Source organism: Podarcis pityusensis, assembly GCF_964106645.2.
Source record: "Podarcis pityusensis genome assembly, chromosome: 7".
Classification (NCBI taxonomy): domain Eukaryota; kingdom Metazoa; phylum Chordata; class Lepidosauria; order Squamata; family Lacertidae; genus Podarcis; species Podarcis pityusensis.
This window is the reverse complement of record NC_138031.1, coordinates 23,984,886-24,009,088: the sequence shown is the minus strand read 5'-3', so window position 1 is coordinate 24,009,088 and position 24,203 is coordinate 23,984,886. Positions and strand designations below refer to the sequence as shown.

General features: G+C 38.8%; 1 protein-coding gene across 7 annotated transcripts in view; it reads left to right on the top strand.

The window, feature by feature from the left end:
• The window catches only part of VPS13B (vacuolar protein sorting 13 homolog B), a 350,839-nt gene that overhangs the window by 92,023 nt on the left and 234,613 nt on the right, over positions 1-24,203 (top strand). For all 7 annotated transcript variants that reach the window (XM_081013853.1, XM_081013855.1, XM_081013851.1 and 4 more), the window contains exons 18-19: positions 12,170-12,304; positions 15,054-15,227. In XM_081013853.1, the coding sequence (XP_080869979.1) occupies positions 12,170-12,304; positions 15,054-15,227 (309 nt within the window). The remainder of the gene's footprint in view (positions 1-12,169; positions 12,305-15,053; positions 15,228-24,203) is intronic.

Genomic DNA, 24,203 nt, shown 5'->3' with positions numbered 1-24,203 from the left:
TTTGACATGTCTGCTTCTTCCCTATTACATCCCTGTATGTACCCCATTTTGGGATTCAGACAGGTAGAGCAAACACTCCATGTATTGCTGTGGTTGTGTTGGCATAATTTATTTCTGCTGGCACAATGGGGCTTCCGCTATATCCTTTTGTATCTGACTCTCTTATTTCTGTTTAGGCAAATGGATCTTTTCTGTCATGCCAGTACTAATTTAAATGGCCTCTTTCTAATTTATTCAGACAGTAATGAATGCCTATTAGGTTGCAATTTTAGGGGTAATTTCCAGTGTTCTTTCTTAGATTGCCACATTCATTTTATTGAAATGTTTTTAGTTTCTGTCTATTAAATAATATCAGGTCCCCCCTCAAAAAATTTGAATTTTCATGAACACATTTTGTACAGATGAAATGTGATCTCTGAAGAGCAATTGTATTAAAGTGTGTATTAAAAGCGCCAATGCAGACATAATCCTAAATTACTGGGGTGGGTGGAGAATCTCAAGTTACTTTATTGGGCCTTCTTTTAATTAGGATTTATTTGTATGTGATGAAATCACTGATGCAGTTAGAAAATGCACAGCAAAAAGGTTCACTGTTTCAAAAACTCACACAGAAAAAACCCTGAAAACTCAAATAGTAATAAAGCAGTATAGTTTGGGAGAGACATCTCAAGTGATTGTAGCTGTGAATGTTGAGTTTTGCATCTTTTAAAATTATTAATTAAGCAGACTGAATGTAAGAGAAAGCAAATATAGGCTCCGAAATGTTACAAATAACAGCACCAAATAAAATTAGTATTTCATTGTGTAATGCATTTAGCCTTATAGAGGAACAGTAAAACTAAGTGGGAGGTAAAGCTCTTGTAAATAACTTAACATTTGTAGTTGTGATCACCATACACCCCTCTAACTTAGCCTAGGATTGCTTGTGCTGGGCACATTCCTAAAAATGTTTCCTACTCAGTAGAAATAATGATTTGATTGAAATACCAGAAAGCAGGATCCAACTATAGTGACTCACTAGCAGACTTGCTTGCTAACTTTTATTTCCAAGAAAGGCCACTAACCCCATTGCTTCAATAATCCTCTGTGTATGTTCTGGCAGGAAGGTGAGCCCCACAGCTGTTTAGCCCTCCGTAGGGCAGTCCTGCTCTGAACAAGCTGCTACTTACACATTCCGGTTGGGCATTTGTCTTGCATTTTCACACATCACACCCTTAAAGGATCTTATGACTTAGACTGGGGAAGGTTGGCTTTCATATTCTTAATAGATTTGTTCAGAGTGGTGAAAAACAACACAAGGTTATGTAGACGCAAGGAAACATCTTTCACCCAGATGACCTCACCCTTTACAGAAATGTGGTGGTCTAATGATAAATGGATAGACAGATAAATACATAGTGGTGTTTACTTCTTGGTAAGTGTGTTTTGGATTGCTGCTAAATGGGAGTTAGTTCTACTGAGCACAGTGAAGATTACAGTATTGCTGAATACCAAATTTGGCTCTTTATTATTGTATTGCTACATTTCTTCTATTCTGGATACACTGGGTTCAGGTTCCATCTTTAGAAGGACATTTGAAGAAGTAACACACACCACCTCCCCTGTGTAGCTTAATTTATATGATAGAATAAAGCAAAGATTCAGAGAACTTGCTCAACAACATCCTTTTATGTTGTCTCCTTAGAAAACATTTAAGTAAAATCATTTCCCTTAAAAAAAATCATTTCCCTTAAAAAAATTCAGATTATATTTTCAAAGTAAAGTATGTTAAAAGCCTAACTCCAGGGAGAGTTTTCACAGTACAACTTAATATATTATTAACTAAGCCTTTAAGTCTCCACATAAGGATCACAATATTTAAAACATGCTTGCAATTGAGATCCATCACACAGAGAGATTCACATTGCCAGGCATGATCAGTGCTGTCTTGGGATTTCATCTCCATGCATCTTGTTATGGCGTCCTATGAAACCATCATTGTCATACAGATATGTTCTTGACAGGCGCCTCATGACAGTTTTAATGTGTAAAGCAACCCAGTGTCTCCCTATGTCATCTCTCTGGAGATGGTATAGCCTATTATGGTGATTTGTTAGAGATCAAGGACATCAGATTCTAAAGCTGTTCTGACTTCACTGTCCTTCTCTTCATATGGTAAGCAAGCTATATTCCACCAGTTAAGGAGAAACCTGTTGACTCAGCTGCCTACCCTTAAAATGTATCCTTAATTTTTGGCCTTGGACGCTGGAAATTTTTGGGTGATTTTGTAATTGCCAGATTCAAGCCAAAATCAAAGCTGTCAAAAAATTTGCATAAACACATGATACTAATATGACATTTTACAAGAGAAATCTTTTCTCCATAATTTTATGTAAGGCTCAGAACTCTGAAATATTTGTGCTCACCAAAAATATGTACAAACCTCTGAAGTCGATTGATCTTAAAAATCCATAGAGCAGAAAACTTTGTATAATTATGGCAAAATAAAATATATACCAACAGGAAGTTTCACAATATACTAATTTGAGTTGATTCCAATGATCCTGCTAAAGCCAATGCAAACAATTGTAACATCTGTCAAAAACCACCTCTAGCGTAAAACCCTTTTAACATTTTACACATAATAAACTATTTTATATATAAACTACCTTATTGTTTATATTGCAAACTAAAAAATAGCCACTCTTTTTCCAGCATTCAAACAAAAACTTTAGTAAGTAGACATTGCATAAAAATGACACAATCCAGCAGTTATTTCGTAAGGCCGGCATAATCATAAATTTGCCATCCATGCTTTTCCAAAAATACTAACCCATATTGTTCTCTCTGGACCTGTTGCAGAGATGATTAATCCAGCTGCTGAGGTCTCCCTTTATGCGTTTGATGGAACACTTGGCTTGCTAGGCTACAGCTGTGTGTTTATGTGCAGTGCACACCTGCAGGGGCCTGACAAATAGCTGTAGTATGCACAGTATACAAAATTACCCTGGCAGTGCTGCAAATAAGGAAGTTTCTGTTTTGAAGTCCATATGTGTGAGAGCTTGAGATGCCAGCTGGGGTATTTTTGTTGCGTTGCACAGATGTAAAACTGCCAACTGATTTTATACCAAATAAAGGCTAATCTTTTTATACATACTTGGTGTCAGAGTTATGAAGTGGTACGTAAGAATGTTCTCACGACTTAAGCGTCTTTTAAAATAAAAGCTGATGTTTAAAAAGGCTCTAACTTAGAATGTGAGTAGAAAAATAGAAACAAAAATAGACTGCATTTGTTTAGATAAATGCTACATTAAAGTTCCCTAAAGGGGTTATTATCAATGATGTATAGTTATTAGGTGCAAATCATGATAAGGATTTGATTTATTGTATGCATATCCACTATATTACAGAACCCTTTTTCCTGTAGGTCACTTCATCTCTGTGTTGAATCCATTTTATGGGCTCTGAAATGTGAAAGCCAAATGTATATTGCTACTTAACTTGAAAGCTTTGCCTTCCTGTTTTCAGGAGTATAATTTGTAACAGACTGAAATGTATAAAACCAGACACTGTGTACATGTTTAGCATTTATTTTAGTAAATCAAACTTATTAAATATATTTTATTTTTCACAGAATAGAACCTGGCGCATTTCTTTTGAATGTGTGCTTAAAACAAATAAGTGTAAAGGTAGTAAATATTAGTCAAGCTTCTGTAGATGTTAACAGCCAAATTCTTGTTAGATATATGATTAGGGCATATAGCAATAAAGAAGATAAAATATATCAAGTGGCTTGTTAAATGGGGGGGGGGGGGACTTGCCTCTTGTAAATGGTTCTGTGCTGAATCTTGAGAGCATGTGCTCTAAGGTTCTGACTTCAGTGGAGAAGTTAAAAGTTTGAGGTCATATGAATTCCAGTGGAAGGCAAGGTACATATACAACCCAAAAGGTTCTATTGAGCAACAGAAGAAGAGTGCACCATTTTTCTATGCAGAAACAGAAACTAGGGAGTAAGGATCAGAGCAAAGTTTGAAAAAAGGGGAAGCAAGTCTGGAAAGCAAGAAAACTAAGTCTAATGTAGCTTTGATGGGTTGTTCAGATAGAGAGGGTAGTATTCAGCTAACACAGGATTCTCATTTCCTGTTGGCTGGTGGTGTGCAAAGAGGGAGAAAGGCAGCTTGGATAGGAACGTACCCCTTATTACAGCCATCTACTGTGATCTACAACCTGTCCCCCAACTGTTTTCCCCACCTACCGTTACGGGACATGCATAAGTGGGGATTTCCCTCTTTGGCCCTGCCCCCTTTCAGTGCCATTTTGGGCGAGTGTGTGAGTGCATGTGTCAATGGGAACTCAAGCAATGCCACTGCTCTGCAGGGCCAACCTAAGGCACTCCACATGGGCGCCCCCGCTCCTGAATCTAGTGTGTGCATGGTGGGTGGGGGGTGGAGAGGGCAAAACAAGATTAAGATCAGAAGCAGAAATATTTCATTGTTATGGGGAAGGAAAGTAGAAACACAGCACAGGACACACATGCAGACATGGTCCTTTCCTGCAACATTCTCCCTGTCCCCATAAAGCTGGATGACTGTTAAGGAAGAGGAAGGTTGCCTGCGGGGAGAGGTAGTGAAGAAGAGGGTAGACGGATGTTGGGGGTAGAAGGAGAGAAAAACACAGAAGACACTGCTCACTTTCAGAGTTATTTTTAAATCCCTACTTATAGCGCACACATACATCCAGGTACACACACCATCAAGCTGATTTGCTATTTTTTTGCATTTCTCAAGCCCTCTGTGTAAAACTAAGGAACTGTTAGTTACGAAGCAGGGGAGGATTTTTGTTTGTGTGTGGGGAAGAAGATTTTAAGAAAATGCAAAAGTGTTTCCCCACTTTTTTGCCACTGTTTTATTTCGGGAAGATGATGGGCTGCAAGTTTAAGCTGCTGGCTCCCCTGAATGTTTCTCGGAGAGAAAAGAGAGAAAGAGAGATAGATAATCCAGAAAGTTGTGGTCTGCAAGTTAATGAAAGGACAGCCCCACTCCCCTGGGGCTCCCCTGAATGGTCATCAGGTCACCCCAAGTGCCATGGCACTCTGCTTGAAAACCAATGTCTTCGTTATTTTGATGGTTACTTGAACAAAAGCCACCTTTTAGCATATTTTGTTTTCTCATTATCGGCAGATTTAGAAAACAAATATTTGTATTTGATACACAGCATGGGGCTCACTTAAAGTCAGGAGACTGAGGGTAGATGGTGAGTTTAAAAATTGTGAAATGAAATTCTGTTGGACTGTGATGCTGGACTCAATTAGGCATTATTTCCTTTATTGAGAATACTTTATTAATCCATTTAACATAGGTTATTTAAACAGAATATTGGACCTCCTGTGAGAGGCAATACTACAAAGATGGCCATTTTACTTAGTGACAACTTCAACACTTCTAAGAAGGTTTTCACTTCAAACAGCTTGCCGCCACTGCAGGTTGCATGTATACAGTTGAGAGTTTCTAGTTCTTGGCTCATGCACAGATGTCTTTCAATAATGCTGGCCTGTAATTTCGTCAAATTGCTTGGTTTATCAGCAGCACATGTCATCAATCCTAGAGTGCTTGCTCAAGTCAAGCCTCAGAATTCTTAGCTTACAGATGCAGCTGCAAACAGGTGAACTGGCAGAAAGTAATTTGTGCAGCTTGGTGGCTGTCAGACAAAAGACAGACAATCTGTGTTTTAAACAGATTGCAGGCCTTGCATGAGCCAGACAAAAGGGATTTCTACAACTGCAAATAATTCCAAGGTTGACATATTTTCCTTTCTGCCATTAGGTGATTTGTTAAAATTGGAAACAATGAATGTAATAAATCTACACAGAAACCGGAGATAAGATGAAAGAAAAAAGGAGATCACTAAATAAGTTTACATTGCTTTGTTGAAAAGGATACAACTGACATTCATATAGCTTATTCTCTTGCCAAGTTACGGAGTTAGTCTTTGTAACTCACAAAGCTACTTATAGGCACATGCAGATGTTACACAAAGGCAAAACATCAAATAACAAGAATTATTTGTGCATTATATTTATGAGACACCTCATAAAATAAATTCTCTCGGCATCATACAAATAAAAAACCACACACCTTACAACAAAGGTGGTTATCTTATACCCATTTACCTTGTAGCAAACCTATTGAACTCATTAGGTCTTACTTTAAAGTAGACACATATGGGATTACACAGTAAATGAGTTTAAACAACAACAACTAATAACAGGTGATAAAAAATTAAAGAGCTTTTGTGAGGCAAATAGTGAGCTGCTCTATTTTCCAAGCTGCAAAAAGAAAAAAGAAAAAAAATGGGGGTTTACTTCCGAACTTTATTTAGATATTATTTCTTCTGATAGCTAATTGTGTCAGATGAACATTTTATACCCATGGGTATGATACAGTGTGCTGTGTGATCTGTGCCCAAAGGCTTGCATTGCATACATTTGCAGAGAAGGTGAGATCATCATCTAATAAAGAATGGTTTCAATTTGTCTTAGTGAATCAAATGGATACCGTATTTAAGGGGGGGGGGGGAATGCACTCCTACAGGTTGCTGTCTGCAGTCCAAATCGCTGATCAGAGAGTCTTTATACACATTGGTAATGTGCTGTGCAACATAAGCTGAAATATATTCCACAAGGGAGGAAAACGGAATAGTTTACATACACTGTTCCTAAGTGTAATGAATATAAAACTCCATTACTCACTTTAAGCAGGTGCTTTTTATATGAGGCTTAAAAAAAAAAAAGACTTCTGGTGAAATTATTGGTTTCTACAGGCACTTAACTTCCAGTGGTCTGACCAGATAAAGAGGCTAAAAATACTATCAAATACATTTGTTTAATGCTTTATGGGATGAAAGGTTAATATCTTTTTGATAGAAGGAATTGTCATTTTGGACAGTAAAGTCAAAAATCCAAAAACACTACTGTTGTGTACTTCTGTGGCTCAGCAGGTGTATAGATCTCTGATAGGATGGGGTAAACGGAAACACTTTAAGCTTTTTTTGGATTAAATTCTAGTAGTGATTTCAGATACTCCTTTATATTAACATCCATGCCAATGACTGAGGAACAGGGATAATCTGTATGTGTTTTACTTGTTTTCATAAGTGTATATTATATTGTTGTGTTGTGCTGTGGGATCTTACGGTGAAGGCCATGGAAGAAGTCGTAACCAAATTAGAGCTGCTGAAGTAATAGAGCAGCTATGACCCTGTTTAATGGCATCTTGGACCATTTGCTCACTCCTCTTTTCCTTACCTTCCACAGAAGATCATGTGTTTCTGTGGGGGTAGCAGGGGAGGAGTGCTTCCCCCTTTGGCTGGGTATGTATTTAATGCCTTTACGTCTGCATACCTTGGGGTTCCCTCTTGTTTATGGGTGGAACAATTTTGACTGCAGTGTTGTAGGTACAGCCAACCTGAATTCAGTATTAGAGGGAGTTTGTTCCTGTTTCCTATTACCTGTATTAACAAAAACACTGCACAGGACTGTGCATATGAAAGGGCCAGTACTAGGTAGATAAGGACTCCTTTGGGTCTCAGTGCTCCTGTTCGGCTTCTGTGTGACTGCCTGTGTAGGTTGCAATCAAAGGCATAGCCGAGGCATAAAACTCTGTCATTTCCTTATACTCTGAAAGATCAAGGACGTATTTAGTCTCTGTTCCATTATTTTTCCCATTTATTTTCTCCTGTATGAGCAATTAGATGAGCATTTGCCCTCATTGGAGGAAAGCAAAGCACTGGACATAGCACTGTAGTGGGGGCAAACCTTTTCCACCACCCTTTTCTATTGTGTGGTTCACAGACACATCACCACTCCTAAATGAACATCTTACTAGAGCCAGTGGGGTGTAGTGGGCAGAGTGTTGTGCTAGGACCTCAGAGACAAGGGTTCAAATCCCCTCCCAGCCATGCAGCTCATGGTGGGACTTTGAAAAAGAATAAGACAGATTCAGGGAGAACCCCTGTGGCTATTAGTTGTGATAAGTAGAAACAAAAACTCACAGGCAAGTGAGACGAGCTGTTCCCATCATGACTCATTTCTGAGCTTACTTGATGCATTTGTTGAGGATAGTATGCTACGTCATACTTTTTGATTGACCGAATGTTATTATGATAGAATACTTTAAAGTAATAGAGATGACAGAGTCAAAGCAAACCTACCCTGCCAGCAGGGTGTTTTAATATAGGATTCTGAAAGCTAATTTAGTGTCCTGGCCCTCATCCCTGGGTTTGTATTTCTTTTCTTTGACCCAACTCTTTCTAATTTGTGATAGTGTTCAATTCTCCAAGAAGTCCATAAATAATTATAGAAATTTATAACTGCTGTAACAGGGTGTGGTGTGTTGTTAGGTATTGCTGCCAAATCAGTATTTTTTCCTGTTATTTTTGATTGCAAATTCAGCAATCCACTCTCCACTATAATTATTCATTTTTATAGACCTTCTTTGATCTATTTTCTCTTATATTTTCAGTATCAACATTTTGTTCTCCATTGAATCCATAGGGTTGAATTCAACACTGAACTATGACAGACGTTATGTTGGCGCAAGCATTTCACATTGTTAGATGGAATGACACCCACTCCCTCTCCTGCTCCTGTACATTGTTCTAGAGGATCTCCTGACATCCTCCAGAATCAATTTTGGGGGTTGTAGGAGGAGAGTGAGGAGAAGGAGAGGGGGAAAGCTGTGTTGCTCAAGCTGAAGTTTTTGCATGGATGGGGCTCATTAGATTAATCCCACCCATAATTATTACTATCTTATGATTTTGTTATGATAATTCCACATGCCCAGACATCTCAGTGAATCCAGACTTCTATTCAGCAAAGCACTATTGCTTTATACATACATGGAAGCCAGTTGTGGGATTTTGTCATCATCTAGATCAACCTTTCTCCCTAGATGTTGTTGGACTACAACTTCCATCATTCATAGCAAGTACGGCTGATGGTGAGGGATCGTGTGAGTTGTGCTTCAAGAACATCTGGGGACCTAGGGTTGAGAAAGGCTGATTTAGGTCCTAGATCAGGCATCCCCGAACTCAGCCCTCCAGATGTTTTGGCACTACAATTCCCATCATCCCTGATCACTGGTCCTGTTAGTTAGGGATGATGGGAGTTGTAGTCCCAAAACATCTGGAGGGCTGAGTTTGGGGATGCCTGTCCTAAATGCTGGGAAGGTCAAGATCTGGAGCACAGAGCTGAAGATAGGGAGATGAGGTGCGCTTTGTTCTCAGTGTCATATCAAGTCTTATGGGACAAAGTAAGCAACCTCCAATCACTAAGCATATATGTACATGGGAGAGTATTCACAAAATGCAAGGGCAGATTCCTCTTCCATCCTTGAGAACACCAGAAGAGTCGCACCCTTTTGATGTCCTTCATACAAATAAATGGTTGTTATTCATTCCAAGTAAAGCCTTGAGCTTGAGGATTCTGGAGCAGTGGAAGCAGCATATGGACATGCTTGACATTAGATGGCCCATCCTCCATTGAGAAAAGGGACTTGACTCAGTGGTAGAACACACATGTTCAGCTTGCAGAAGTTCCCAAATGAAGTCCACAGCATCTCCAGAATGTCTTGGAGAAACCCCAGTCTGAAACCCTGGAAGGCTGTTGTCAGTCAGTCTAGATAATACTGAGCGAAATGAACCAGTGGTCTCACTCAGTATAAGGTAGCTAGCTTCCTGTGTGCTTTTTATCCAATCCTTGGGAGGCTTTAGAATGTTTTTTGTGTGCAGAGCTTTACACACACACACACACGGGCATTTTACTTCTACTTGGTGTTGAGATCAAGGTTTATTCTGGTTACGGCATTTGTATCTTGCTGTTTCACAGAGGAGTTCAAAGAATGTCAAATAGTTCTCTCACCTCTCCCAGTTTATCATACCCTATGAGGTAGGCAAGGCTGAGAGATAGTGACTGACCCAAGATCACTCATGGTCAAGTGGAAATTTGAACCTGCGTCTCTCCGCATGGGCTCTAAATACAGTCATACTTCGGAACTTGAATGCCCTGGTACACATATTTTTCGGCTCCCAAACAATAAAAACCCGGAAGTGACTGGTTTCCGAACATTTTTCAGAAGCTGAACGTCCGACGTGGCTTCCGCTTGACTGCAGGAAGCTCCTGCAGCCATTTGGAAGCCACGTCTTGGTTTCTGAATATTTCGGAAGTCAAATGGACTTCCGGAATGGATTCCGTTTCAGTTTCGAGGTACAACTGTTTTAGTTTCCATGATGATGTCCCCTCCACCTTCTGAAAGCATTGAATTGCAAACAAAAACTGATCACTTAATTTTATTTTGTCTCTGCTACTGAAATGGGATTTGATTCATAAAAATGGTATCTGTACAGTAGTGCAGCCTTATAACTGCTCCCTTGGGCCTTGTAACAGTGTTTGATTACATTGTCTCATGCTATTTTTCCACAGCAGGGATGGCTCTCTTGAAAAAGCACTGTTCTCATCTTTCGGTATGTGGCCCCATAGCTTTTAAATACCAGCTGGCCACAAGAGTTTATAGTGGAAAGAGGCCCACTCATTTATTATATAGCAATCAGTGCAAACTCACCAGATTTGGTGTGCATGAATCTGCTACAACACCAATTAAGCAATTGGGAAGATATGGCCTGGAGAACCATGTGAAAGGAAAACCAACATTTGGTATTAGTGGTGTTGACCAAGTAGTAAGTTGGTGTGTGTTAATGCAAAAAGTGTTGCACACTGTGCAAATACTGCAGCCTACTTTAGCTAATGTGAGGGGTGTAGGCTTCTCTAACGGGTTTCATCTATGCTCTGCAGTATGCAGCTAGAGACTTTGTATCTAAATTTTAAAAGGCGTACTTTCCGGTTAGGGAATCTGTTCCTGTGCAGCATGCAGCTTAACAGAGCAATTATTTTATGTGGTTAATGGATGATAAGGTGCATCATTTGAATATAACAGTCAGCCATGACGACTTCAAAGAGTCAAGCAGATTTCATTCATTTGGATTTTTGAACGTTATTCAACACCCTTCTTTTGTTTTGTTTTCCTGGTACATAACACGGAATATGATCTGCACCCCTTATTTCAGACAATGCACAACTTGTGGATCGTATTCAGTGGGTGGATGAGCAGAAGGCTACCTGTGCAATCAGTCTCTCTCTCCTACCACTGCAACCTCCTGTACCCCCAAAAAGCGAGTCCAGAGGGTGTGGGAACCCGCTGTGCCATGTCATAAGGGGCTGCAGAAAGAAGGGGGCATTGCTCAAGATTGGGCTCTGCTGTGTTTGGAATTCCCACTTTTGTACAATGGATATTTTCCCTCCTTCCCTCAACTCACTTTTTCTCACAGGTGCCCAAGCTAACTTTTCCAGATACTGTGAGTTAATGCAGCTTTCCTGAATATTGCAGTTTATGAAATAATAGCAATGGATACAGCCAAATGTAATGTGGGTGGGTGTTCAGTTAGCTTTCCTGTGTGACTGCCAGAGTTGTGCACTCGTGACCTGTTACATCCCCCACCGTTGCAGTTCTAGGTCTCTCTTCAGAAACAGCTGCCAGTAAGTGCTGAGTTGTGCCAAACTGTGTGGTAGCCTCCTTCAGTGTACAAATGGAGACAGAAGAGACCACCAAACCAATTTCCACTTCTGACCTGAAGCAAAGTTTGAACTTTGGTTTCCGTAAAAAGATGACACGTGTAGTTACCTGCTGTGCAACTCAGCTGCATAAGTTTAATTTTTATTTTGCTACTGAACCAAATGGTTTTAAGTGAAATCTTAGACTTTTTTTTTTTTTTTAAAAAAACCTCGTTTTAACACTTTGAAATTACAGGATTAAAAAGAGGAGCTAGAGGAGCCTGGCTTGCCTTTATATGACAATGAAAGCAAAGTTTAATTCATATATGAATATGACTAGCTAATTAATTTAATGCAACGTTCTGTGTTTTTATGTATAATAAAGAACTGTATTCTTGTGTAGAAGAGATATTTGTATAGATCTAAGCATATAATAATTGTATACTATAAATAAATTATCTTTAGAATCCAAACAAAAATATTGTAAAGCAGATAATTAAAGTATAATTAAATTTAAATGGCTTGGTGAAAGAATATAAAAATATTTAAATTCAGCAGGCTAGTACATTTGCAGTTTTCTTTTATTAGGTGTGAAATCTAAGAATCCCCTGCCAACTCTTGAGGGCTCAATCCAGAATGTTGAATTGAAGTACTGCAGCACATCATTGGTCAAATGTGCCTCTGGGACCATGGGATCAATAAAAATTTGTGCCAAAGCCCCAGGTATGTGCAGCTGGACCATGTAAAAGTTTATAGCCTGTGTAGGAGAATTGGCCTTGCTTTTTACAAGGAGAGTTACTGAAACAAGAATTTATTCATTGTTCCTATGAATCAGATGTATTTTTAATTTTTTTGTTTTTAGAAACAGGATAGGATGATGTAGCATGGCATCGTCAAAGGTAAAAAATAAGAAACTATGTTAAGGTGTTTTGGTCACTACAATTTTAAAGGCATTCAAAATCAACACAGGTCAAAATCAAGAGTCTGTTTGATAATACTGTGAATGTGAGTGTAGAAACTGAATTCTGCATCTCCATAATGATTACGTTTTTGGGGGAAGAAATGAAACATTGTTTCCTCGAACGTTACGTAATGCCAGATACATGAAGTGTACAACATTTAAACTGTTTCGCATATGAATGTAAGATCTTTGCTGAGTATTACCTATATCTAAAATTGGATGGATTCTGTACCTGTGCTTAAATATATTGAATGCTGGTTTTCCTGTGGTTTTTTTGGACTAAGAATCACAAAATGTCAGGTAAGAGCTTCCAATTTATGCATATGGAGAAAATGACAACTAGATAAATTTAAGTGCCCTAACAGAATATGATTGTAGTCTTAGAATTAATGATCCATAAATAAGATTCAGTTAAATAATAGAAAAAATAGGGGCAGGGAATCAATTGCTAAAGCCTATTTTGGATCCAGTTAAGAGAAAACAACATGGCTACTTGAAAGTGTACCACCTGCTATAATTTACTCCTTAGGTAGATTTGTTGCTGCTGGACAAAAAAGGAAAGAAAAAGCCCTGCTTCTGATTTCTCCCTAAGGCCCCTATAAATGAGTCCAGTACTATAATTGCAACCAGAAGGAGTGCAACACCACACAGCAGAAAGATGACAAAAAGGCCAAAGCCAATTTGTGCAAAAGGAGATAATTGAAGTATTAGCTTCAGTCTTTTATGGCAAATCAAGAAAACTGATTTATAGCATATTAACAAATGTTCCTGTAAATTCGCAACAATATATTTGACTTACACACATTTCAACTATTAATCAAGTATAATAATTATTCCTTCAGACTAATAACTTATTATTCACCATTTGTGATCAAAACTAAGTTGCACCCACTGCAAATAATACTACCTTATAAGTCGCTATATTATTAATATCATGCAGACAAAACCAGTATAAATTTTGTTGTTTATCTCACCATTTTGATTCAATACACATTAAATAAGGAGCCCTAATTTTGGCAGCTCATTTTCACCTGCTGGCTAGACATGCCAGCGTCCTTTGGCTATTCAATGGCCATAGTAATTCCATATTTAATAAAGAGGATACAACCAGTCTGGCCATCTATTCCCTAGGGATATCCATGCTAAATTATACATACAGCATCTCTTAAACAAATGAGGTATAGACAATTCTGTATTAGCAGCCCAAAAAGTGAGCGGTAAAATCTACAAATAATCACTGTTTCATACTGAAAACATATGCCAAAGAGAGAACAATGTATTCAGATTTTATGTCTTTGACCTCAGTTTGACCATATTGATAAATCAGATTTATGTCAGAAAATTGAAAAACTGGTTTTAAAATGTTCAGCATTCCTATGTTCTTCCTCAGGACACTGGATATAGAGTAGTTTAGTCATGGAAAAAGCTGTTTTCTTCTAGTTAGTTTATGTTGCCATGGTTACACACCGTGTCAACCCTCACGGTTTGCCGCTTACCACCCAGTTACAATATTGAAATGGCAAAACTGCAAAATCAGCCTAAGTTGGGGAGAACAGTGTTTTCTATGACCTGTCACTGTGAAACAGCAGTACAGTGTCCTCTGAGGAAGGCATTTCAAATGTGTTGGGAATTCAGATACATTTTAAAGCTAATCTTTCAATAAATCTGGAGTCTTTGCGCTGATTGGCCTTGCCCTTCACTTGTTTTCCGTATTGTTCAGGTATGTAGCTGATCAGGAGAGCAATGTATTGGACAGTCTCTCAGTCCTCTCAAAATATTTTTCTCCTGGTTTTGGGGCAGTTTCTCTAGTTTTTGACAAGTGGGTGCGGCAGCCAGCAGCTGTCTTATCCAGTTTGTCCCATATGCAAAAGAAGCAGTCATAATAATTATTTGGAGCAAGTGAATATTTTCTCTCTGATCTTTCAAGAGAAATTGCCTTCCACCTTACAAAGTCAGTAAGGCTGAGGTATGTCCAACCTACCACAGCATAGTGGACGGCTGGCAGATTAGTCCTAAACTTGATTCACTTATCTTTGTCCTTTAGTCTTCATAATAGGGAGGCAGTAACCTCCTCACGAACTTTTGCTCTCTTTCCAAAAACTGATTTTGAGGAGGCTTCTATTATAAGTGAGCATATGTATGACTGGAGCTCATATGTTCAAGTAACACCGAGAAGTAAACATTTTAAGATGTTTATTTTATATGTTGAACTCTGAAATGTAATGAATTTAATGCTTCTGTAGAACGTAGCCCTGAAATACTTTGAATATACTTAAAATGTTTGCAGGTAAACTACTGATATCAACTTTTAACCTATGCAAATTATTTAATACATTTCTGACCATTTTTTTGGAAATTATTATTTGCAGATTATTTCTGTCCTTAGTAATAGAAAAGGCAGTGTTATCTGGCTTCTTCAATACAATAAATGCCATTGTGATTATATAGTTCTCTGAGGTTCACTGAACATCTATTCACTAAACCACAATGTTGTTGTTATAATACACTTAGGAGATGGTGGAAAGGAGAAGCTGATCCCTTTAATTCAAGGCCCATCTGATACCAGAGATTTATACAGCAGCAAATGGCTTAATGAAAGCAGAAAGCCAGAGTCAATCCTTGCTCCAGATTTGTTTGCCTTCACAATTCAGATCCCTCAACATAAAGACTACAGCTACAGTTCTGGTGAGTGCAGAAATTATGAAAAATATTCGTTATGTTATCTTCCTGTATTTAATATAGTATTCAGAAGGATGGTAAAGAGTGTTAAGGGAACCCATGGAAGCCAATGGAAACTACATGTTTCTCACATTGTTTGTGAAATACATTGAGAGGCACTGCAGTCTCATTTGGAAAGCTGAAATTCAAGCCAGCTGTTGGAATCTTCTTGTGTTCTGCTAAGGTATAGTATCTTAACACGGTCCAGGGTTGCTTTGCATATATATTGTCCTTGTGCTACTTTTATTTTTTAAAGGCATATGATTCATGCTTTACTGTAGGGGTTGCCAGCCCATTGCCTGGCAGGTTCCAATGTGCCTTCCAGTCCCTTTTATGAAGCCTGTGAAATGTTTGAATAAATCTCCTTTGAAACCCATAATGCACATGAGTTTCTGTTTGCACTGGTTGACCTCTCCTATGCTGACCCCTACACATGCCCGCATTTCATTGGATGCCAGGATTGGGCACCTACCCTCCTTCTTTTCTGAACTGAGTAGGGATGCAAAAAGCTTCTCTCTTTCAGTGAGCACAGTGGTGGCTGACCTAGGTGCCTTTTTTTCCTTTTCTTTTTGTGGCCATTCCCATGCAATTTTGTGTTTCTCTCTCTTTTTCTGCTCTCTTAAATGTGGCAGAAACTCCTGCAATGGCTGTTTTGTGTCTGGTGCCTATGACACTTTCACAAAATTCCAGGTGGACCTACTGGCCCCAAAAGATTGGCAGCTACTTTAATGCTATGTGGACAAGCCTGAGCCAAATGTTGAGCTCTCATGCTGCCCCTTCTTCTCTAATCGATTCCATAGCAAGTCAACTTCAAACCGTAGGTCGTAACGATGACTTGTTAAATTAACCAGGATTTCTGGTTCAGACATGACATTAAGAAAGTGATCTGTAAGAGTCAGAATAAACCAGAATAAATAAATAAATAAACCAGAACAGTCAGAATAAACCAGAATGAGTCCTCCTCCCAACTGGGGGGGGGAGGTGAAAGAGGAATGGGGAGCAAGTTAGCTTGATATTTCACTCAGGCTTGCTCAGGCAGCGCTAAACAATGGTTTAGCATAAAATGTGAACCCAGTCTAAGTGTTTTGCTACATTAAATGACTGAAATGTTATTAGGAGCTCTTTAGAATTCTGTGCAAACTAGGTATTTAGCTTTTAGTCTTGCTTTTAGCTGTACACATTTTGAATGTTGTGTGGCAACTCTGAGCCATTCCTTGCCGCTTTCCATCATTTTGTTTATTTAATTTAACAAAATTTATATACCGCTTGATTGTAATGAAACCTCTAAGCAGTTTACAAGAAATCATACCTGTTTGCAGGATGTCATGGAGACCCCTTAATTGGGCAAGCATGAAAAATGAGGATGGAATCCAAGAATTTTAATTGGCTGAAAAAAGCCAGGCTTTGGTTTTAACTCTCATGCTCAGCATATTTTGTTAGTAATTCAATATATTCTTTAAACATTGAGAGCTGCCTCCAGTTTTTGAAAGAAGGCCCCCCCCCCCTTTAGATCAGACCAAGAGGCATGATGAGAGGAAGTGCTCCCTTGTCATTTCATTTAACCATCTGAAGTGGTTTCAGGCTAGTGATATGCAGTATACATACTCAGACATAATGCTGCATTTCATATTTGCAAATTAGCCTGATTTGTCCACCTGTTTTCAGAGGGCAAAAGCAATCAGGAAGGTTGTAACAAGTTTTGAATGTGAAGACTCAGAAACTGTTTTACTTGCAGAAAGAATGAGACAGTAAAAGTAATAAATGAGTTGGGAAAGCAGATTGAAATAAAACAAATCAAACCATAAGATACTAAAACACAAGTTTCTTATTTTTACTTACGTAGTTTGGAAAATTTGTTCACCACCCCGAGGTGGCTATTGTTCCTAGTTACTGGAGTCCATTGCATGGGAATCTCCCAATTGTGCATATATAATGTAATAAGAAATCACTTGATTTTGCATTAATATTAAACTATATGCCATATTTCCTTAGTAATGTTGAAGTTTGATCTTGTTTGCTTTTGTTAATCCTGTAGAAGTCATGCAAAAAACAACACTATAAATTTGTTTCAAGTATTTGCAATGCAGCAGGTCATACTTTTCAAAGCAATAACTTCTTTTTCTTTCTTAAATTTTTATGGGAAAATCTAGGCCTTTCTGCATCCTAATAATGTTTGGTGTGGTAGGATATTTCACATATTACCTTTTTTACTTCTCCCCCAAAGTAGAAGGAACAAGTCCCATACTGCAATCTGCAGAAACACAAATTATAGCAGCAACAACAATGTTACTTGATACTTCCATACTTTGTAAAGGTTAATTTTGTTCAGTGGGGTTAATTGGAAAGGAAGGGATGGGCATAAAATCCAGGTTTGCTGCCTCACTTTTTTTTTCCATTCAGGAGAGGGCAAAATGAAGTTGCCCATATTTCTCATTCGTAATTCAGGTCCAAGATGCCATCAACTCTAAAAGGGTCTAGACTTCAAACAGTGTTGGTTTAAAAAATATATATATTAGGTAAACACACATGATCAAAATATTTAATACATTAACTGATGGGCTTTTAAAATGTATAATAAATGCATTAAAACATTGTAGTAATTAAAGACAATTCACGTTTATGATTTGGGCATAAAAGCATAAAAATGATACCCATCTATCTTGTTACATTTCCTCTTCTCTCCCTGAGGACTTAACAATGTATTTTATCTGTAATTGTTGCCAGTTTTCTATCACGTTCCCACTGGATTTCTGGTGCAAAAAAAATCTTATCCTCCTGCTGACAGAGCTTGCTTGAATGATTTCATGCTCTTAGCATTTTTGTTCACGGGAATTAGGAGCAAAATGTAACTGCAGCTGAACATAGCATCTATTTTTGTAATTTTGAAGTTTATATGCCATTATTGGAACTAAATGAAGAGATACAGGTGTTCTCCAGCTCTAGTCTGTTGGGATTTCTTGATGGCCGAAGCTTGAAAAGAAAATGCATGTGTTTTCAGAGTCAAACAGCAGCTGTGAGACAAGGATTTATGCTTTTCTCAGAACTTTGGGATTTCAAAATGTTACATTTAATCACAGGCACAGAAAGAGAGCAAATGTTAAAGATGTTACATCTGAAAGTAGGGATTGATCTCTTTACCATACCAGTCAGTTGTGGGAATAGAGGAACAAAATAGTCTTTAATCTTAATATGAATAATTTCAAAAGTATTATGATAGCTGCCAGTACTCCGTAGTCAAGGTACTTTCACTGGGGCACGGAATAATTTAATCTTTCCCACAGAATTTGATATATTTTCATTACTTTATCTTTGAATGCTTGGTAAGAGTCCTGTAAAGTTTGATGAAGCCAACAGTAATTATTTTAAAGTCTCATTGAATTTAAGTCCCTCTGAAATCAGTTGGACTTAAAAATGTCCTAAAGTAATTTTGAAGAGCAGATTTAAAATAGTTTAAATTCTTACATAGGGTTTGCTTAGGTAAAAATAATATCAAGATGAGTATTTGATAGTTCATTGTCCATAATCTCCATGAGGAATGAGAGCCATTTACAATTTCTAAATTGCTTCTGTCTCTCTTAGGGAGATTTCCAGATGGCACTGTGTGGAAATATATCATAATATTTTGTGTGAAACTAATAATAAAAAAATGTACATAATATAACAGAATACACTGGCAATAACAGAAAGTTGACCACATAAATGCTAAATAAAATGGCTGTGGCACCATTTACTTTCCTTGGAGGTGTGGCAGAACAGATAGAGTTTAACCTGTGCTCTATTATTGATGGTGTTTCTTGATAGGCTTTTTTTTGGAAAAGAAATTTCACAGCTTTGTCAACCAATGTGCATGCACACACATGCAGCCCAGCTCCAAACCAATACAGAATGAGTCTGTCTAGAGCAGAGTTTAGGAAAAGAGCCCCATCTGATTATGTCAGTTGCCCAAGGGAAAGTAATCTCTAAGGTACTTGGTGTCCAGGCCATTTCACACTATATAGCACCTGATGATAGTAATAGACACACACACATATGCTTAACCTTTTTAAAGGGACGACAACATTCCAACAGCAGTCATTGAATTAGTACATGCTTTGCTGTGGTATGTTTCTGAATTAGGCTCTGTGTTTCATAGTTGCTATTAGATACTTTTATGGGTTGAAGAAATTGTTTTTTCTGATGCTATGCAGGTTCTCCTCCTGCCAGATCCTGTGGTGAAGTCATAGTTCTGTATTTATGATGTCATGTTCTGTTCCTATGGAAATTGTGATACCGCAAATTCAGCATTTCAGATTTATAAAGATTAAATAGGAGAAACAGAAGGGATATGAGCAAATGCAGTACTTTAAAAATGAAATCTTGCTGATTTAGAAACAATAGCAGCCATAAGAATTAAATTATAGCTATTCGAAAGGTTTAGCTAATGTAAATAGCTATAATCTCCTTTAAGTTGTTTCTACAAGTGTAAGTGATTTCTTTTGTACTCTGTAAAGGGGCTTTGGATACTTCAGAGAACCTTGTTCAGCCCCAAATCACTTCTGCATCTGCTAGCTTATAAAAATCTGTGACAGTTTTAGGGTTATGAAATGTTGTGATCTAGCTACCTATAGCAAGTGAGAAACAATGCATTTCCTGTGTTGCTCCTGTTGCAATTTCAGATTATGTTAGGGGCATGTTGTTGTTGTTGTTGTTTCGTCGTTTTGTCGTGTCCGATTCTTCATGACCCCATGGACCAGATTACGCCAGGCACTCCTGTCTTCCACTGCCTCCCGCAGCTTGGTCAAACTCATGCTGGTAGCTTCGAGAACGCTGTCCAACCATCTCGTCCTCTGTCATCCCCTTCTCCTTGTGCCCTCAATCTTTCCCAACACCAGGGTCTTTTCCAGGGAGTCTTCTCTTCTCATGAGGTGGCCAAAGTATTGGAGCCTCAGCTTTAGGATCTGTCCTTCCATTGAGCACTCAGGGCTGATTTCCTTAAGAATGGAGAGGTTTTATCTTCTTGCAGTCCATGGGACTCTCAAGAGTCTCCTCCAGCACCGTAATTCAAAAGCATCAATTCTTCGGTGATCAGCCTTCTTTATGGTCCAGCTCTCACTTCCATACATTACTACTGGGAAAACCATAGCTTTAACTATACGGACCTTTGTTGGCAAGGTGATGTCTCTGCTTTTTAAGATGCTGTCTAGGTTTGTAATTGATTTTCTCCCAAGAAGCAGGCGTCTTTTAATTTCGTGACTGCTGTCACCATCTGCAGTGATCATGGAGCCCAAGAAAGTAAAATCTCTCACTGCCTCCATTTCTTCCCCTTCTGTTTGCCAGCAGGTGATGGGATGATCTTAGTTTTTTTGATGTTGAGCTTCAGACCATATTTTGCGCTCTCCTCTTTCACCCTCATTAGAAGGTTGTTTTAATTCCTCCTCACTTTCTGCCATCAAGGTTGTGTCATCTGCATATCTGAGGTTGTTGATATTTCTTATGGCAATCTTAATTCCGTCTTGGGATTCATTCAGCCCAGCCTTTCTGTGAATTCTGCATATGTTAAATAAACAGGGAGACAATATACAGCATTGTCGTACTCCTTTTCCAGTTTTGAACCAATCAGTTGCTCCTGTAGTATCCAGTTCTAACTGTAGCTTCTTGTCCCACATAGAGATTTCTCAGGAGACAGATGAGGTGATCAGGCACTCCCATTTCTTTAAGAACTTGCCATAGTTTGCTGTGGTCAACACAGTCAAAGGCTTTTGCATAGTCAATGAAGCAAAAGTAGATGTTTTTCTGGAACTCTTTAGCTTTTTCCATAATCCAGCGCATTTTTGCAATTTGGTCTTTGGTTCCTCTGCCCCTTTGAAATCCAGCTTGCACTTCTGAGAGTTCTCGGTCCACATACTGCTTAAGCCTGCCTTGTAGAATTTTAAGCATAACCATGCTAGCGTGTGAAATGAGTGCAATTGTGCGGTAGTTGGAGCATTCTTTGGCATTGCCCTTCTTTGGAATTAGGATGTAGACTGATCTTCTCCAGTCCTCTGGCCACTGCTGAGTTTTCCAAACTTGCTGCCATATTGAGTGTAGCACCTTATGTTAGGGGCATATTATAGTGCAAGTCCAAAGTTTTCTCCATAGGCACAACTGTTGGTTAATCAGGGAATAGTGGTGGTTTTATAGACAAAGGAAGTTAGTTCCATGCACTGCAGTTCTGTGTATGTAGTTCTATGCTTTATGGAATGTACCTGTATTTTTGTCCCTGTTCAGTGTAGTGGCTGTAGCCTCAATAATCTGCCAGGACCAGGTCTACTACCCATACACTGAAATGTACAAACCCTTCCCTTGTTGTGCTTTTTATTTACTTGATTTATTTCTCAAATTTCTATCCTGCTTCATGATACATAAGGACCTACAGGGCACTTTATGTATGAAATAATACAGTGCAATTACACTAAGGCAATTTTTACCATCTCTAACAAATAGCATAGCTCTGAGGTAGCATATCCTCTCCACCTCACCCCACCCCATGCAGCTTTCATTAGGTCATTGAGGCTTTTTCCACTGCTATTTCATTCCCTCAATTGCTGGCAATGGCTGTGTGTTCCTTACTGCCTTCCCCTGTGGACTGCTGATCTTTTTGCTATCTAAGTGCAGGGAAGGAGAAGCCTATGCAACTACTGTGAACTGCAGAATGATGGCAGCTAGAAGTTCTCTTGCCTTTCTGTTTCCTCGTTAGTCCCTTCCTGAAGGATTTCAGGTCCTTTTGCCATTCAAGTGTAGAGGACAATTTTAGCTTGACTCCATGAGCTAGTAGTGGTGACAGGGAGGGAACTACAGTCATACCTTGGTTTTCAAATGCCTTGGGAGTCCAGCGTTTTGGCTCCCAAACAAAAACCAGAAGTGATTGTTCCATTTTTCGAATGTTATTTGGAACTCCAACGTCCACCACGACTTCCACGGCTTCCAATTGGCTGCAGGAGCTTCCTGCAGCCAATCAGAAGCTGCGCCTTGGTTCCCTAATGTTTTGGAAGTTGAACGGATTCTGTTTGACTTCCAAGGTACCACTGTAGTTTGGACTGGTGGGAAATTTAGGACAGGAGTGGGGAACCTGATAAAATGTTAGCAGTGTTGTCTCCAGTTCCGTGCCTGCTATTAAATATATTGTATCCTCTACATCTGGATTCTCAGTTCTGTTTGGATACATTCCCTTGTCTGCTTTTTGGTCAATGCTACAAAGTACTACACTAAGGGTAGCTCCTATCTTTTGGTTAGTTTACACCAGATCTCTTTTGATATAGACTTCCTACTACAGAAGTGAGATGGTGGCAACAAGAAACAGGCACATTCATTCCTTACGCATATTAATTGGAGTGGCAGATAAATAGCTCACATTCCAAACATTGCACATGTTTACTACTTTCAGGAAGAAGGTCAGGTGGACTAAAACTCAGAATGAGCTCAGGGAGAATGACCTTCAGGGAGGGAGGGAGTTGGCTATGTTTAGCTTGGAGTAGACTGAGAGGTGATGTGATGGCCATCTTCAAATATCTGAAGGGCTGTCACATGGAAGATGGAGCAAGCTTGTTTTCTCCTGCTCCAGAGTGTCATACCCAAATCAATGGATTCAAATTATCAGAAAAGAGTTTCCAACTAAACATGTTTGGACCCATGTTTGGTTATAATGAAGGTTCTTACGCCCTTAATACCAAACCGACTGGGACTGCACAGCTGCTTTTTCTCTAAAATAAAAATGGCCAGGTTGGACTCCTCTTGTGAAGCAAGAGTTCATCCAGCTCAGGCTGTGGAAGTGACAAAGCAGGAACGAACACTTAACACACTGCTCATTCACAGTAAACTACAATAAGGCACAAAGTCTGGCTATTTTTTGCATGTAAATACAGTGGCTGCATTCAGGCATATCCATGTGCTATGACCTAGTGTTAGGATCCAGCCTTAGCAAGCCTTGGTATTGTGGACTCTCCCCTCCACTAGCATGGCTGTGATTAGGAATTCAGAAGCTTTCATTTCCTTTTCCCAATTAATCAGTGTTTGCCATTCTATCCAAACACTAACTCTGAATGGTCTTCATGACAGTTTATTGAAACAAACCAGCTTTTTAAACCTAGGGTTGAAGATAGCTTGTTTTAATAATCTATAGTTAAGACTAACCAAAGTTGGTCTAGGTTTGCATGAAACGTAAAACTTGGTTAGTCAACAGCAGATGTGAAAGCTTCTGCCCGGGTGGGGGGTATATGAGCCTTAGACTCATTCCTGTAATGATAAACTCTAATTTATTATTATGTCCAAATGCAGGTATTGGCACAGTTACTTTTCGGTGTTACTCTCCAGCCCTTGGGTTCTTTTGGCTTTGAACCTCCAGTAAGGCAAAGTAAAATATATGTGAGAGGCAGAAATATTTGAGAGGGAGCTGAGGATGTAGCTGCTTTCAAATTCCCGTGCCTCTTTCTGCTTGTTAATAATTACTGCTATATTTGGGTATTAATGATTGTTTTAGAACATGTTTGTATGTGAACTGGTATCCAAGCAGCTGCATATGAATTGTATGTGTTATAATTTGCCTTCAAGCTGTGATTGTATAATAGATACTTGATTATTTCCATTGAGAGAACAAGGAAATCCTCAAGGCAAACTGCTGAGAGTATGAACATTTTATATCCCTCTAACCTAAACATTTTCTAGTCATTGGACAGACGAGGGAAGCCCTCCATTCTACCTCTTTTTCACTCATTTTGAGGACCTCAAAAAGCACATTTAGTGCTGAAGTCCATGCTTCTCATTTACTTAAATGGTGAATATTTTGTCAGTGTGGTCCAGCAATAATATATTCCTTTTTTATGCTGCTGACTGAAATGTAGTAATTTGTTTGCATGCAACAAGTAATTTAGCACATATTTGGCAACTTGCATTCTAATTTTTGATGGTTTATATATTGGGCAATATTTG